Raw genomic sequence first — 18035 nt, 5'->3', positions numbered from 1 at the left:
TAAAAGGTATTCCAAAAGCAAAAAAATCTAAATAAAATAAAATCTAATAAAAGCAAAGTAAAAATTATTTGTTAAATGACAATAAATTAATAGATTGAGATTTATTTGTTTATTCTGTTTTGTTTTTTCAAAAATACAAAATAAAAATGAAATAGCTTTTCACTGTATTAATTTAAAGGATGGAAGGGCTGGTTACGTCTCTTCAACACTACTCAATTCTAAACTATACCACTTAACCTTAACTAACCTTTGACTAAAACTGTATTGTTCACCAGTTCGTAAAAAATGACCATTACAATTCTTTTAAAAAGTATCAAATAACTTATAAGTAATCTAAAGTTTTTAACAAAAAAACTTTGCAGAATCTACATTTAACAATATCAGAATAATTTTCTCTAGAGACATTTATCCCTTTAAAAAATTTATTGTATATTGCTTGCTGACATACAATAAATTAGTTAAAATGATAAATGTCTCTAGAGAAAATTATTCTGATATTGTTAAATGTTTTACAACTTTTGCTCGTAGTGGAACTTTGAAATTTTACTTTTTAATGATCTATAAACGATGATAAGATTGCATCCGGTTAGTCGCCATTTATTTTTAATCTTTTTCTCGATATTTTTAATCTTTTTCTTTTTTTAAAGATAAGATCCTTAGTTTATTTTTTATCGTCCTTAGTTAATAAGACCCATTATAATGAATGATTTTTTAATCTTTTTTTTTTTTCAATTAAGTATTTCATACTTTTTGAAACGCCTATTTAAAGTCTTATGTTAGACGAATAAAAAACTTTTTTTGTGGGGTTGTGGAAAATCAACTTGATTACATTTTTTGCTTGTTTTCTTATTCAGATGTTTATAATTGTCCTAAAAAGCGTTTAATATTTTAGGCTTTAAAATGGTCTAATGCTTGATTAGTAACATTTAGAAACAGTTTAACGCCTGATTAATAGAAATTGGTTTTTTTACAGAATAATATTTATGCTATTTAAACTATTTGCGCCGATACACAATAGACCCATAGGGGGTCGTCCAGAAATTACGTCACGTGGTTTTAAAAAGGATAATATTTAAAATTTTTTTACCTGCTTTTAGATAACTAATTAATTCTTTTCAGTATAAAATTACTATAAATTTTATAGTATAATTTTTTATATTCAATTATTGCACTTTTATAGTTCTATATAGAATTGTAATTAACAGTGACTAAACGGAAAAAAAATCTCTAAGGATATCTGATTTACTTTAAATGTTTAATTTTGATAACAATAAATGTAGCGTCAAGGATATCGTTAGGTTACGCAAAAGCGGAGTTGCGTGTTCAAAGCGTAGAATTGGGTGCTTTTATTTTTGTGACATTTTATGTTTTATTTAGAAGAAAATGTTTTATATGTATTAACTATTATTGTTATTTAATAATAATTAAGTCATTAATAGTTTTTATTTAATAATTATGCTACTATTATTAATTTTATCAACAATGATATAGACGTAGACTGCTATATCATTGACGACATTTCAAGCGGAGTCTCGAGCGGAGTCTACATTCATCAATTGATTTAAATAGATCGGGTTTATGTTTTGGCTGGGCATTCTTTTAAGATTTAAAAATAAAAGAAAAAAATCTGGATAAAAAAAAAATCACTATCGCTTTCCCCCTATCGCGAGACTTAGTCTGCCAACAACCCCAACAAAATATTTCGTGTTTGGGATACCTTTAGTTTTACTAGAAACTCTAACTCTTTGTATTAATATGATAAAGTTGTTTTAAAAATTGCGATGTCTAGAGACAAAGAATCTTTTTATCTTTTTTTTTTCTTTATTACAATTTTTTAAGATACAAATAGAAACATACAAAAGAAAAATTACAAGTGAAGATATCGTAAAAATAAATAAATAAAAAATAAATAAATAAAGAACGCGGATACTCAAAGAAGACCATTAGGTCTTGTCACAGAGAACCGCTGATGAAGGTGGTACACTACTAAATAGCACTTTTTTGAAAAAAAAAAATTGGAATAAATCCAAACACTCATACTTTTCTGGTGAGACAAATTTTTTTTAAAAATATCTAAAACGAAATTTTTTTCAAAAATTTTTTTTTTACATCCATAATGGCAGAAAAACTGTCTAAAAATGCCTAAAATTGAATTACTTTGTGACTCAGTATCTTCCCTTATATAAATTTTCTCTCGTTCAAACTTTGTCGAATGATGCATTATAATGTTTAATTCCGGTTGACAGATGGATTTTTAATTTAAGAACTTATACTAAATTTAATTAAAAATTACTGAAAATATGCTTAAAACACCAAGCTATTTGAATTAACATGGGAACTAATTTCTTTACTAAAAAATAATTGACCTGGAATTTTAAAAATCCTATCAGTTAACCGTATTTTTTCAAGTATACTGAGTATATTCTAAAAATTTCAGTCAAAAATTATTAGTCAATGTAAAGATATTACCTTTCAAAGATACCCTGTATTACAAAAATCAAAAGTTGTGAAAAAATACATTTAAAGTTTTTTTCAAATAAAATCTTGTTTAATGTCCACCAAAAACATATGACAGATTAATTTTATTGGAATTTTATTTATCACTGAATCTTTTGGCTACTGATCTCAACTTTTTTATTGTTTTATACACTTTTGTATTGACATTTGCTTCATTTGCTTCACAAAAGATTTGTCAAATTAAATAGATGTTATGACTGTTATATACCCAGTCAAAGTTTAAAACACTCAAAATACCTTTACTCCCAGTATTAAAACAAATAACAGCAGAGTATGTTCCTATTTCAACTATTTTTTACTAAAAAAAAGTGTTCTTTGGAACGCTGGACCTTATGATGGCATTCAAGAACTCTTTCAGATTTTGAGTCTACCCATAAAGATATTTCAATAGTAATTAATCGTCTTGGAAGCCTTAATAAATGCAACTTATAAATATTTTATACTGTTAGATAATACAAGAAGGTTAAATCAAATGAAAGAGGATAAAACTTGGAAAAAAATGATCTAAAAACTAAATTTTGACATTTTACTCCAAAAAATGTATTTTTTTTAGTAGTGTACTACTTAAAACTTATACAAATTATAAGAATCCTAGGTTTCTTTAAGCTTTCTTTTGAATGAGAGGTAACTCCATTCCATAGAAAAGTCAAAATTTTTTAAAACTGTTTTATTCCAAAGAAAAGCTCCACGAAATAGAATGCTTGATTTTCCAAAGTTAGATTTAAAGAATTGTTGACGAATTAAACTATCATTTCTTAAGTTGTATTTGTTTTTATCTTTCAAGGTATATAAATTTTGGAAAGATACTGGCTTGGATTTGTTTTACATTTGTACATAAAGCAAAGGATTTAAAAAATATTTAGCTGATATATATCAAGAATTTTCAAATAAGAGAGGCTTGGCATGAGTAAATCTATCTTTAAAATTAATAAAACGAGCAACATGCTTTTGTTGACGATAATAAGGTCTAAGTTTGGATTTATTAGCACTACACCAAGCAATATTTGCATAGTTTAAATGACAATGGATAAAGGAGTAATATAATTGAGTTAAATTACGTTTATTTAAAGCACTTCCAGCCTAATAATTCTATACTTATAGCAACTTTATTGCACAAGAATTCTATGTGATATTTCCAATTAAGGTTTTCATTGATATAGATACCAAAAAGCTTGTATTAATTACTCTTTTTATAAGAATTTTGTCAATAAAAAGTAATGGTAAATCGCAAGGCAGAAATTTTCTTTTAGAAGCTGGATGAAAAAGTATCCAATTAGTATTTTCAACATTAAGTGAAAGCTTGTTTATTTTAAACCATTCAGAAATTTTTGTTAATCTTCCCAGCAAACATTCTATAGCGGAATTTCCATGGACCTATATAGGCATTTTGGGAACTCCACAGTCATTTTGCTCATCGATTTCTTAGTAGACCATTAGTGGCGGCCGCGTTAAGTGGCCACTATATTACATGTTGGAAAGTTTTTGAATGGCAGCTCATAGCGGATGCCAATAATTAATAATGCTTGAACAAGCTCAAAGAAAATGGTCTGCTAAGTGATCGGTGAGAAAACTCGAATAAACCGCTCAAAACGCCTTTATAGTCTACTGCAAATCCACTATAAAACTGTTTGCTGTGTTGTATATTTGAAAATTAGATCAAAATATACGAAACCTTAATTCACAGGTTATTTTGTTTTTGTGTAGGCTGGTTCTTATTTTTTTATTTAAACAAACTTTTTAAAGTTGCATAGATAAAATGCTTTTTAAGTTTAAGTGTTGCATGGCAACACTTTATCTTGTTAAATAGTTTATCTTTGTTTTTGTTTTTTCAAAAACGTGAAAACGTTTTGCTGTAACTCAATGTTTTCAATAAAACTTAAAATGTTACTAATAATAATAATAAAGCTTTACTCACAGTAACCAAAGTTTAAATATCAAGTTGTAAAGTATATATTTATTAAAACAAAGTTTTTAAATATCATCAAAAATAAACTATGGGTTAACATATTTTCGACCCAGAATTTCAGCATACGAACTATGCAAAGCATTAAGTAAATGTCCTGAGCTATGGAGCCAAACGTTCATGGAGCAAAAATAAAATTGTAACAATAATTACATCTACTAAAGCTGTTGGAAACTTTATACATATTTCCACAGAAATATCTAACGATTGTTTGGACTAGCTAACAACCCCGGTAGCGGATAACAGAAGCACTTTTTATAAAAATGCCTGCAGATTTAATCTTAAGTTCAAAATGAAATAAAGAAAACAAGAATTTTTTTTACTAGATGATCAAAAATGCTAACGTACTATTAATGCAATAAACTTTTGCATAGAATTGTTTTACTTATATTCTCACAATATAGGCTTCAACGTCTTAACATTTCGGTAACGGGTCCTTTAAATTTTCTGTATCTCAAAATGACTAGTTGTTAAATCACCCAGGAAAAACTAGTAGAATTCATGATTTTGCCAGTATTGTAACCATAACATGTAATAGCTCATTTACTCCATACAAACTGCTTCAAAATAATTAATTAGTTCTAAGGCGTACGACCGACGTCGAACGAACGTCCTGAATTCCAATAGATGTCCGTTGGACGTCTTATGACGTCTGCATAAAAGTGTCAGTATGCACACAAAAAATTGCAAAAATATGCACACAAAAAAATGTTATTTGCACAAAAAAATTAAAAACAGAAGCATTAAATCCTGGAGATTTTGTTTCAGGCCAATGTAAAACTCAGCGTTAACTTTTTTTAATGCAGGAAGCATATTAAAATTTTCTTGGTTGATGTTCAAGTTTGATTTTTTGACGTTCAGACTTTGCCTATTGGGCACGCCTCGTCTGGGGGACGTCCATCGGACGTTTGACGGACGTCCGTAAGACGTCTAACGGACGTTCCCAGGACAACGCATGCCTACTGGGTGGATGTTAAATATTTTGGAGTTTATTCTTTTAATTAAATTTCAAAAAATCTTTTATTCATATTTATTTCTAGCCAATTTACAATCAATCTGCTTGTTGATAATTAATTGCAAATTGAAATAATGAAAAAGTTTGCTTCAAGTATTTCCCAAAGCATCTCTACTCATACCTAACAAGCTCAAAAAAAAACAACCTAATCAGTCTTCAAAGCAACGATAGAAACATCGCTAATGATTACAAAGTTATAACAGTCGCAAATAACAATAATTTTCATTCAGTTTTTCTCGATAAACCACCGTTGCTTACACCGGTATTTGAAGCAAGAGCAAAAACAACTTGTGAAAATAATGAAAGTTTATCTACTGCTGCTACAGTGGAAAACTACTTAGTCTGCCTTTACAAATTTAAATCTAAAAACTGAAAGAATTACATCCACGTGTATTAAAAAACTGCGCAAAATCTTTTGCAACATCTCATGCATTTAATTTAAGACGTTCCTTTGAAACTGGGGATGTTCCAGATCTCTGGTGTAATTCAAACGCGATGCCTATCTTTAAAAAAGGAAACAAGCTTTCAACAATATGATTGCATTACACTAATGGTTTCCTACAAATTCAAAAATTAAAATTAGGAAAAAAGGATTTCCATTGCATGGTGGAGAAAAATTGTATAACTTTTATAGTTGATTTACACAGCAGGAAAAAAACACTTTTATATATTTATTTTTAAAAATTATTTAGATCTTTTGTCATTTTATTCAAGATTTATAAAATCTAAAATTGATAATAAATTTTTTTACTAGAAATTTATAAACAAGTGTCTATACTTTATGGTAACTAAAAATAATCAAAGTTTCCATAAGCTATCAAGATTCAAATTGTTAAGTATTCATTTTATCTGCAAATGAAAATATTTTTTGAAAAATATCACTTTAGAGCATTATTAAAACTTTTATTTTGATTAATGTTTGTTGGACTCGAGTAATAACCCTCAGCTATTTTAACTATTTCAACTGAATGGCTTTTAAAAAATAGGCCAAAAAAACATTTTTGTATTATATTATATATATATATATATATATATATATATATATATATATATATATATATATATAGAGATATAGATATATATATATATATGTATATATATATATATATTTATATATATTTATAAATATATATATATATATAAATATATATATATATATATATATCTATATCTCTATATATATATATATATATATATATATATATACAGAGGCGCAGAAAAAATTTTTTGGTGATCGAAATAGGTAACTTCTAGATATGGAGCAAACTCTAAACATTTATATGTTTATACTTATGTCAAATAATGAGGGTTTGCAAAAAATTGCGATGATTGGAGGCTGGGAACAAAAAAGCCCCAAAAAATTCTTTCTACGCCTCTGTATATATATATATATATATATATATATATATATATATATATATATATATATATATATATATATATATATATATATATATATATATATATATACATATATATACATTATATATATATATATAAAATGTATATATATGTTTATAAATACATATATATATATAAAATGTATATATATATATATATATATATATATATATATATATATATAAAATGTATATATATATATATATATTTATAAATACATATATATATATAAAATGTATATATATATATATATATATATATATAAAATGTATATATATATATTTATATATACATATATATATATAAAATGTATATATATATATATATATATATTTATATATATATATATACATATATATATATATATATATATATATATAAAATGTATATATATATTTATATATACATATATATATAAAATGTATATATATATATATATAATGTATATATATATATATATATATATATATATATATATATATATATATATATATATATTTATATATATATATATATACATATATATATATATCCATATATATATATATATATATATATATTATATATATATATATATATATATATATATATATATATATATATATATATATATATATCTATATATATCTATATATATATATATATATATATATATATATATATATATATATATATATATATATATATATATATATATATCTATATATCTATATATCTATATATATATATACAGCGGTGGCCAAAAATTAAAGACCACTCATTTTTTTTTCAAAATTTATTTTTAACCTTAGTATAATTTTATTTTGGAAAAAGGTATTAAAAAAAGGAAAACATTTTTAGAAAGATTTTTTATTGTATTTTATATTTATTATAAAAGAATTTATAATTTTTTTACAAAATAATGTTAAAAAATTAAAAAACTGACTAGTAAAAAATATAAATGGGAAAAAAAATTGGACAAAATTTTAAGACCAGTTTTAAAAATATTTCAAAAAGCAATAAAAAATAATTTAGAAACGTGTTGTTCCTCCATTTGTTTTCAAGCACTCTTGTACTCGTTCTGGCATTGAATTCATTAAAGTTTTGATTACTCCATTAGGCATATTTTCCAAATAATGAGAGATAGAAGATTTCAAATCTTCCAAATTGTAAAATTGTTCTTTACCAAGCTTGTAATCAAGCCACAACCATAAATTCTCTATTGGATTCAAGTCTGGACTATTGGCAGGCCATGGAAGCACTTGAATTTTATTAGAATTGAACCAATCACTAACAACATGCGCTTTATGACACGGCGCATTATCTTGCTGGAAAATAAATCCATCTTGCAACTGCCATAAATCAATGCTAGGAATAAGCGAGTTTTCCAAAATTTCGGTGTACCTTTCTTTGTTGAGTCTACCATCGAATAAATGAAAAACGCCTACTCCATTGGCACTCATACAGGCCCAAATGCCTATTGAACCACTGCCTTGTTTTGTTCGTTTCAAAATGCATGATTCATCGAACCGTTCGCTTGGAAGTCTACGCAACATTACGCGACCTTTTCTGTTGTCTACCTCAACGTTCATTTCATCACTAAAGACTACACGGCTCCACTGATCTGTTGACCAATTTTTATGTAGTTTGCACCACTCTTTCCTGGCAAATTTTTGTTTTTTATTTACGCGTGGTTTTTTTGCAGCAGCACGCCATAAATAATTTAAATTGTGGAGGACCCTTCGTACAGTTCTAGGGCTTGCTTTCAGACCATTTGACAGTGTCCATTTCGTAGACAAGCCTGTAGATGATGCTTGTCTGTTTTCTTTCATTAATCTCACTAACGAGCGAACATCACGGTCATTTGAAATTTTATTGCGTCCAGTCCTATGACGATCATTAATTGACCGGGTCTCTTTGTATCGTTGAATTATGTTAATAATGCAAGAGTGAAACCTTCCGAGCTTTTCTGCTATTTGTCTGATGCTATAACCTTCTTCTTTTAATATAAGAGCCGCGTATCTGTCTTTTTCTTCGATCTTTGCACGCATTTTTGCAATATTTTTATATCCTTATTGCAATTCAAAAAATAAATGTTTATTTGATATCGAAACTCAAGTTTCGACATTTCATTTTATAGCCAACGTAATAAGCAATTAAGACAGTTAAAAAAAATAATGGAATATTATTTTTAATAAGTGCAAATTAAAGATTTGACAGTGGTCGTTAAATTTTGTCCAATTTATTTAAAGAAGATTTATAAGTACTCATCACTTTTTTAATAAGTAAAACGCTATTTAATTAGAATTAGATTAAAAAAATTATACCACTTTAATCCGCATGTTTTAATTAACAAGATATTAAAAAAAAAATTTAATATGTCAATTAGAATCTTCTTAATTTTAATTTAAAGATAAAGAAACCAACTGTATATATTGTAATTGTGGAGGTATCTGAAGAATTGTGAAAACCACTTTCATATATTCAAAAAGTTATTACTAGAGCTATGTTTTGACAAAAAAGTTATATCAGTTGATTTTATTAGGTCTGCGAGGGTTACTACACCTATTACTAACTATCTACTGCACCTATCCACGAAAGTTAGTCATCAAATAGCCGTGGTTGGGGCACCGATCAACAGGGTGAAGATTTTAAATATTTAAAATTCCGTTTTTCAATTAAATTATCAAAAATTTGTAACCGTTTTATTTTTCAAAAACAATTTGAAACAACAAACAAATTTTAATCAATCAAACTTTAATTAACTGTTTAATGTTTCTAATGCTTAATAAAATTAGAACGACGCTTAATCGAATAAATTTTCAAACAGTTTTAACACCTGGTTTCTGTAAAACCATTTAAAATCATGAATATTAAAAACATATGATTATGTAAAAATAAAAGAGAAAAAGATTTAAATTAAAGTGATTAATTTAAAAAAATACGCTTACCAGATTCGACATCGGCATCAAAAGTCGTCAATTCTTTCTATTAAGCATTATTTTTTTTTTAATTTATTTTTTATTTATTTACACTTTGCCGATAAAAAAAAATTTACAGTCGTAACTTATAAAAAAAAATAATTACATGACCGGGGCTAGAAGAAGACAAATTTAGTCTTATCATTAAGCCCCAAAAAATGCGTCATTACTAGACAATATATAGTTTGACAATAAAATATAGTTTCAATGTATATATCTCTGATATATATTATAAAAGAAAATTTAAATATATCGCATATCGTTTAAAATTTATAGTTTTTCAAAAAATAAGTTATAACAATTGCTTTGTAAAATAAAAGAAACAAAATTTATTAAAATATTAAATGACAAAAATAACATTTAAGAATTGGTTTGAAAAATAAGAAGATATGATTTTATATAACAACATTTTATTGGTAGAGCATTTTATAGTTTAACTTATTTAATTATATTTATAATACTTTTGATTGCCAATTAAGTAAATGCAAATAAACAGAATAAAATAAAAGTAAAAGATTAATAAATAACGCAAAAATAAAAAAATAAATTTCTCAAAAAGAAGATTATCATTTAAAATGATAAAAATAAATGTACAATTATTGATTAATTATGTATTAATAATCTAATGTAATTAATTAATTAACTATTAATTATTGATTTCTAATATAAAGAAGTTTTATTAGAAAAAATTTAATTCATTTTCAGTTAACAAAAGTAATTGGTTAAGTTTTGTTTTGAATTGGTTTAGAGAATAATTAGTTTTCATTTCATTATTTAATATTATGTTCCACAACTTTGGTCCTCGGTTTACAATAGAGAATTTAGTAGCGGAATAATAAGTTTTGGATTGAATGTAGTTGTATTTTGAAAATCTAGTAGGGTATATGTGATTTATTTTTTCAAAAATTGAATAAAATAAGATTGGTAATATATTTTTTATTAAGTTTGAACATGAAAATTTATGTTTTTTAAACAAGATTGATGCAATAACTGCTTTGCTTTGTACATTATACCTAAATTTTTTGATATTTTATCTTCAACTACACCTATATGTTCCCTCCAGGTTACATTTTCGTCTAGAAACACGCCTAAAAACTTTATTGATTGCTCTCTCTCTTTATTAATTTATTGTCAATAAAAAGGTCCGGAAGTTCTAAGGGAATATCTGATTTTTTATGTAGGCGATGGAATAAAGTGTATTTTGTTTTAGTAATATTTAAAGATTTATTGCAAAAAATTTTTAAATAAGAAAAGAATAAGCATCAAACAAATAAAATAATTTACCCTAAACGTTAGCAACAAATCATTGTTTATAGTTTCATTTTTTAGTTTGACAAAGTTTTTTTTACACGAAAACTACTAATATTATTATTTATTTAAAATTTTAAAAATTTCATGAAATTATAACATGACAAAAAATTCATGGAGTGATAACATGAAAATAGTTCATGAAAGCGGTAAAAAAAAAATTATAGCATTTGATTATATTTTAACTACAATTTCTTGTATTCTTCCAAGACTCAATTTTCGTTCTTATATTTTCTTTTTAATTCGTTTGACCACACCCACAAAAACCAAGTACAGCATACTGCGCACACGATGCTCATGGCAATTATTCCGCATATTCCCATTATCTGTAAAATATAAAGCAAATAGGTTAAAAAACATCATAAAAATTATCATACCTACTTAAAGAAAACTTTAAAATATGAATACAAAATGGTTATTACATTTACAACTTTTCTACTTTTAGCCTTCGGTCACAAGTTTTGAAACTATTTGTTTATTCTGCAAGTTAAATTGCAATTTACAAACTTGTTCTGTTCACCTGGCTCGATCTCATAAGTAGCAGACGTTACGAAAGTTTTCTTTTTAATGAGCAGAAGATGAGCAAGCGAACCAAAAACTCGGCTGCAATTTATTCGTTACTTGTTTTCTTTTTTAATTAAGCGTTATTCTTTTTAAACGTTTTTAAAATCTTTCTATCGTACATTATAATTTATTATTATTATTATTATTATTATTATTATTATTATTATTAGTAGTAGTAGTAGTAGTAGTAGTAGTAGTAGTAGTAGTAGTAGTAGTAGTAGTAGTAGTAGTAGTAGTAGTAGTAGTAGTAATAGTAGTAGTAGTAGTAGTAGTAGTAGTAGTAGTAGTAGTAGTAGTAGTAGTAGTAGTAGTAGTAGTAGTAGTAGTAGTAGTAGTAGTAGTAGTAGTAGTAATATTTGAATATTATGATATTCATAATATACATTGCATATACTAGATTAAATACCTGAATGTATAATACATTCACGTGTTTAATCTAGAATATGCGAGGTTAATTATACCCCGAAAAATAAAAATTAAAAACCCTGACCTTTTACTGATTTTTACTCAATTTCGGCTTCATTATGTTCCCAGCCGGCATTTGGTTCTAAACGGTCTTCTGAACGTTCAAAATACGTTCTGAACGTCGTTTTAACGTTTAAAAGACGTCTTTTTAGGACCAAATGCCGGCTGTGTTGTTTCTTGTAATTGTTAAACTAATTGTGCATTATATTTCAATACCACTATACTTTAATGCTATGACTATACTTCAATACTACCACTATACTTCAATACTACCACTATACTTCAATACTACCACTATACTTCAATACTACCACTATACTTCAATACTACCACTATACTTCAATACTACCACTATAATTAAAATTTGCCGTTTTTTAATAAATGCTCTTGTTTTGTGTTTTCCAAATAGAGTTGAACAATAGAAATTAAATCGGCTTCTGTCTAACCCAAACCGCAGTTTGTAAAGCAATAAATTAAATGGATTTACAACTTTTCAATTTCAAAAAAGAAAGCTATTTGGCATTCATTTTCATGTTAATCTGCGTATTTACTTTTATTTCTGTCAATCAATGTCAAGTTTGGTGCATTTAACTTGAATGGACACTTTCTTAATGATATTTTCAGCTCTAAACAATGTTTAAAACATTTTCAATGTTTTTTTCTCTGAAGTTGTTAAGCATTTTTTGACAATGATGATTTATTATCTTCTTGTAATGAGTAAATGCAACAAATAGTAAGAAATATTAAATTATTGTTACACGGGTAATCGATTATTCATTTATTAACTATTGGCCGACGTAAGTGTTTACTACCGTTTTTAGTTTTTATCAAATAACTTTCTCATTTTACAACATATGTAAATAAAAAAAAGTTATGAATATATTCAGAATAAAAAACTCTATTAGAGTGTATTTAGAAAGTCTTCATAATTAGTGTATTATTTAAAATATAGTAAGTTATCGACTTAATAATAATAGACGTATAGATATAAAATGTTTGAAAAGTAAGTTTTTTTTTTTTTAAACATTTATTTTGCTGTTTAACAATAAATAATCAACATATCGATCCCTCAGAACCATAGGGAAACAAGTCCGAAATTTCCAGCTTAAACTGCATTAGTTAGCGATACCTAGAGTTATAACAATTTACAGCCAAATGTAAATGTGTTTTACAGCCAAGTGTAAATGTAACGGATAACAAGGAAGCATCCGAAGGAGACCCTATTATAACCGGTGCAACTGAAGAGTCACCAGGAAACGCTGATACTAATATTGAGGTAATGTAATATTCTGATAACTAAGTATTTTTTTAATGTAGTCATAACACAGTTGATAAAAAATAAAAGGATCAGAATTAGTTGATAAGCTAAAAAGAATGGAGGAAATAAACAATAAAGAAAGAATTTTTTTTAATTAAGATTCTCGGCAGATATCTTATGAGCAATTGCAAAGTGTAAGTTTCAGTTTGTTTGTTTTGTTTTTTTTTCTAGATATTTTTAGAATTCCAAATACTTTTTTGAACTGTGTTTTTTAGGATATCTAAAATATTCCTTACATACAAATTTAAGTATATATTCTTGTTATATATTACATAACCCAAACAAAAAATAAAAGCATTTCCTAAGACTATTTTTAAAAAACTATGATCTGAATTTTTTTATAGTATTACTGTATACTATATACTTTAGAACTGACAGACCATCTAAAGAAGAAAAACTGCAACTGTGTCAAGCACTTATCACTGCTTTCCCTATACTTCGTGACAATGCAACATCATCTGGTTTTGTAAGTTGAAATTTTTTTGTCATTTTTAAATAAAATATTATTTTATATCATCACTTACTCAACCAAATGTTTTGCAAAATCAACAAACATATTAGAATAATATGTTTTTATTTGATTCCATAGGAACATTTTTATGATGCTAAAGCACATACAGGTTTTTTGGAAATGTTCATTAGACAAAGAAGATCCCGTAGCGACAATATAGAAACATTGTGGAGTCATTCAAAGAAAAAGTATTTTTTTATATATAAGAAAAAGCAATTTTTATATATTTCAATTACTACTTGTACGCCTATACATTTTTTTTATTTTGCCAGTTGATAAAAATGTTGAATTGATTAAAGTTTTTATAAAATTCAAAGCAATATTGCAATTTAATTCTAAAAGTATTGACTTATTTCAGTGAGTTAGTTAATATAACAGTAGTTACAAAATAAATTAATTCATTAATAATAAAATAGGGTGACAGGAATAGTGTTGAAAAATGAACTTCAGAATAGTGTCCAATATATTAAAAAAGCCTAATGTTGCAAAAAAAAAAAGGAATAGTGTCGCAAAAGAATTTAATGAATAGTGTCGAGAGAAAAAAAAAGGAATGGTGTTGCAAATGAATTTAATGAATAATGTCGAAAACAAAACAAAAGGAAATAGTGTGGCAAATTATAAAAATGGAATAGTGTTGCAAATAGTTAATTTCAGCAAGTGCTTACTCGTTTTGCTTATCTTTATAGCATACGGCTTTTACAGGAAAAAAAGAAAAACAAAGAATTTTGAAAGAAAAGATTGCTACCAAACTACAAACCCTCAGTCTTGTAGCGACATTCCTTCGCGGCAGCAGGCTATAAGATAGTTGGTGGTTGTACTGAAGTCCCCGGCAGCAGGCTATTTCAGTATGACATCAAACATGTTATCTAAACACACATTTATAGTTATTATAATTTTTTTATTTTTGTTTTATTTTCAACACAATTCATTAAATTTGTTTGCGACACTATTCCTTTTTTTTGTTTTCAAAACACTATTCATTAAATTCATTTGCAACACTATACCTTTTTTTGTTTTCGACACTATTCATTAAACTCCTTGGCAACATTCCTTTTTTTATTTTCAAAACTATTCATTAAATTTATTTGCGAGATTATTCCTTATTCTGTTATTCGACAATCAATAATGCAACAATTTGCGACACTATTCCTTTTTTATATTTTCGACAAACAAATTTACGACAGAAAAACTTTGCGACAATCAAAATTTTGCAATATTGTTCCTGTCACCTATAAAATAGTTTACTATTATACATCATTTTTGTATATTATAAATAATAAAAACTGTTTATTAATTATATATATTTCATTTGTTAAAATTTTTTAATATTGTTATTATTTACCAAATAACTTTTATTAATTAAATTATTCTATTTATGCATAAAGCAAAAGTTTTTTTTTTATATAATCAATGTACTTTTTGTCAGAGATGATGTTCTATTAAATTCGTCAGAAAAAGTTGAACAAACGTTGCGAGAACTTCAACCAACAACTTCAAACAAAGAGAGTTTACTAAAAATGATGGCTGATACAAGAGTGGTAAGAAGAGCATGGATTCAGGAAACAAGCAACTTATCAATAACCTCAATTATAAGACGGTTTCCAAGATTCATTGATATGAATGATGCTGTGAGTGTTATTTTTAACTTTTTGCAGTTCATTTGTAAATCTTGTTTACTTTATAAATTAAGCTAGATTAGTTAATAAGAATAATTTTTTTTTTTTTTTTGCATTTCATAGATTATACAAGAGTTTCATTCCATTGAAGAGGCATCAAGTAATATTACATTGCATGATAGCTTTAACACGTGCAAACAAAACATTTTGTTACTAGCAAGAGACTTGACGATGACAAATATGTTCAAATATACTTTATCAGAAGACGAATATAATGAAGGTATATATATGTCTACTACTCTAAGTGGGGAGAATGAATCAATAAGAACTTCATAGTTTAAATGCGAATTTTTACAGCATAATTTTCAATCTGCATAAGTACTAAGCTGCTGCAACATGACTCTGTGTCAATCTGCAAAAGTGTGGAGTTTCCTTTTCTCTTCCTGTTTCATTTATTATTTCCTAGTTTAATATGCCCATCTAATCCAAAAAAAGCTTTTTTTAAAATCTGTCTACCTATAAAAATTTACAAGTATATACAAGTTGTTCCCTGAATTATTTATATTTTTATTTAGAAGATATAACTTTGCTTGCCTTTAAGGCGCTCCCTTTTCTTCTGAAAGCACCTCCACAGAAGGGCAAGAAGCATCCGAGAATGGATCCTGATGCAATTTTGGCTTTATTTTATAGAGAAATGGATGTAGGTTTTTTCTATACATTTTGTTTTTAATTAAATTTGGTTTATAATCAAAAAGTATTAATTTTTTGAGCTTTGTATTTTCTGCATTTTTAAAATTTTTCTTAAACATTTAGGTGCACTTCAGTCTTGAAAGCTCCCTTGAGTTATTGAAGAAAGAGAAAGTTTTTCAACCAATTTTATTCAAGTGTTGCGGCAGTCTATTTATTAAAGTCGATAACACAGCTATACGGTTGGAAGCCATACCGAGTATAAGTTTTGCTTTTGAGTTGCTGCTAGCCTCTTATTATGTATTTAATGTCAATTTTCCTCATGAACTTATTTGTGTATATGGATTTCTGGGAAGCTTGCTTGGAATAAGCAGCAAAGGAATTATTGTCAATTCTTTTTTAAAGAAAGTATTACCAAAAGTTTAACATTAAATTAAACAATGTTTTTTTAAAGTATTTTTAACACTTTCTCTTTTATTTTTGTTATATTGTCAGCCGAGAACCAAGGGGCCGTATGTCCAATTTTTGTGTTTCCAAGAAAATAAATTTTAATTCGCAAAGACTTTCTGCCAGAAAGTTAGACTAATTATTTAAATATTTCCTAAAATTTTATTTTTTGTGATTTATTTATGGAACACACACTCCTGAATATTTATTGATAATAGACAAAAAAAACATAAAATGTTGAAATACGGCTTCTTGGTTCTTCTCTGACGGCGATATCTTTTTTTCAAAGTTTAAACTTCGTTTTTGCATATAAAGGTTTTGCAACTTCTTCTTACATTAATATTCACTGTATTGAGTTTGAGTTTGAACTGAGTTTTTTTTATAAAGAAATACTCGGAATTAAAATAAAATTTATATTTTAGTTTTTATTATTTTATTGTGATATTATTCCGTTTTTCTTGTAAGCCAAATTGATATACACTTGTAATTTAGTATATGACTTATTTTTCAATATAAATAACTTAATTTATTTGAATTATTTAATTGCGCCCGGTTATATTCACACTACGTGAAGACTTGAATGGACGGAATAAATCACGCATAAATATACTTAAAAAAAAATCAAATTATTTATAACGCCTAGAAAAACACAGATTAGTGTATAATCTATAGTGTTGCATTTAGCGCAACACTAATGTTGAGGTTTTTTTATATCAGTTTTGTCGCGCAAAAAGAGCGTAAATATATAGCCATTGATTAAATGCAACAATTATGTCGCAAAAATTTCTACTAAAGTGTCGCATTAAAGGACACAAAGTGTGGCTTTCAAGTCTACATTTTATGTGGCCTTACAAATGCAACACTGAGTGTGGCTTTTAGAGCCACATAGTGTTGGTGTAGCCGGCGTCGACACTCAATGTTGTATTCTATGCGACATAATGTAGCCTACGGCTCAACACTATTTTTAAGCGTGAAGCATTTTTTATGCGCACGTTCGATATTTCAAGCAAGATGATTTTTACAACTACGAAAAAGAAATGTAGGAGTACTACAAGTTGATGATAGAGGTCACCATGGAAATGGAGGTGTAAAAGTGAGTGATTATAAAAAGGATGATATTAGGGATCATATTAAGTCTTTTCCGTGTGTTCCTTCACATTATACTAGGTCATGGAGTGCACAAAAATATATATACGAAAGTTTATCAATATCGGCCATGTACAGAATGTATAAGACTAAGTGTGTTGAAGAAGGAAAGGAGTA

General features: G+C 26.4%; 1 protein-coding gene and 1 long non-coding RNA gene across 5 annotated transcripts; one reads left to right on the top strand and one right to left on the bottom strand.

The window, feature by feature from the left end:
• Positions 1-11162: 11162 nt before the first annotated feature.
• LOC124809664 (uncharacterized) lies at positions 11163-11834 on the bottom strand. Its single transcript, XR_010635947.1, has 2 exons — positions 11587-11834; positions 11163-11490 (listed from the first exon to the last, which is right to left on the bottom strand). It is a non-coding gene; the product is annotated as an uncharacterized LOC124809664 (long non-coding RNA).
• Positions 11835-12603: 769 nt separating this feature from the next.
• On the top strand, positions 12604-17301 carry LOC136075436 (uncharacterized). 4 transcript variants are annotated; one of them, XM_065788592.1, is made up of 9 exons: positions 12604-12990; positions 13267-13469; positions 13611-13645; positions 13881-13977; positions 14101-14210; positions 15449-15650; positions 15762-15918; positions 16214-16338; positions 16452-17301. In XM_065788592.1, exons 3-9 carry the CDS (start codon positions 13629-13631, stop codon positions 16749-16751), a joined length of 1008 nt encoding a protein of 335 aa, XP_065644664.1. In that variant the 5' UTR covers positions 12604-12990; positions 13267-13469; positions 13611-13628; the 3' UTR covers positions 16752-17301. The 4 variants fall into 4 exon arrangements, with proteins under 4 accessions (XP_065644664.1, XP_065644665.1, XP_065644663.1 ...); XM_065788593.1 differs by lacking the exon at positions 12604-12990 and adding an exon at positions 13023-13196; XM_065788591.1 differs by lacking the exon at positions 12604-12990 and having other exon boundaries at positions 13023-13469.
• The last annotated feature ends 734 nt before the right edge of the window (positions 17302-18035 follow it).

This window comes from Hydra vulgaris, chromosome 01 (assembly GCF_038396675.1).
Source record: "Hydra vulgaris chromosome 01, alternate assembly HydraT2T_AEP".
Classification (NCBI taxonomy): Eukaryota; Metazoa; Cnidaria; class Hydrozoa; order Anthoathecata; family Hydridae; genus Hydra; species Hydra vulgaris.
The sequence above is the reverse complement of the archived record's forward strand: the minus strand, read 5'-3'. Positions and strand labels throughout refer to the sequence as shown.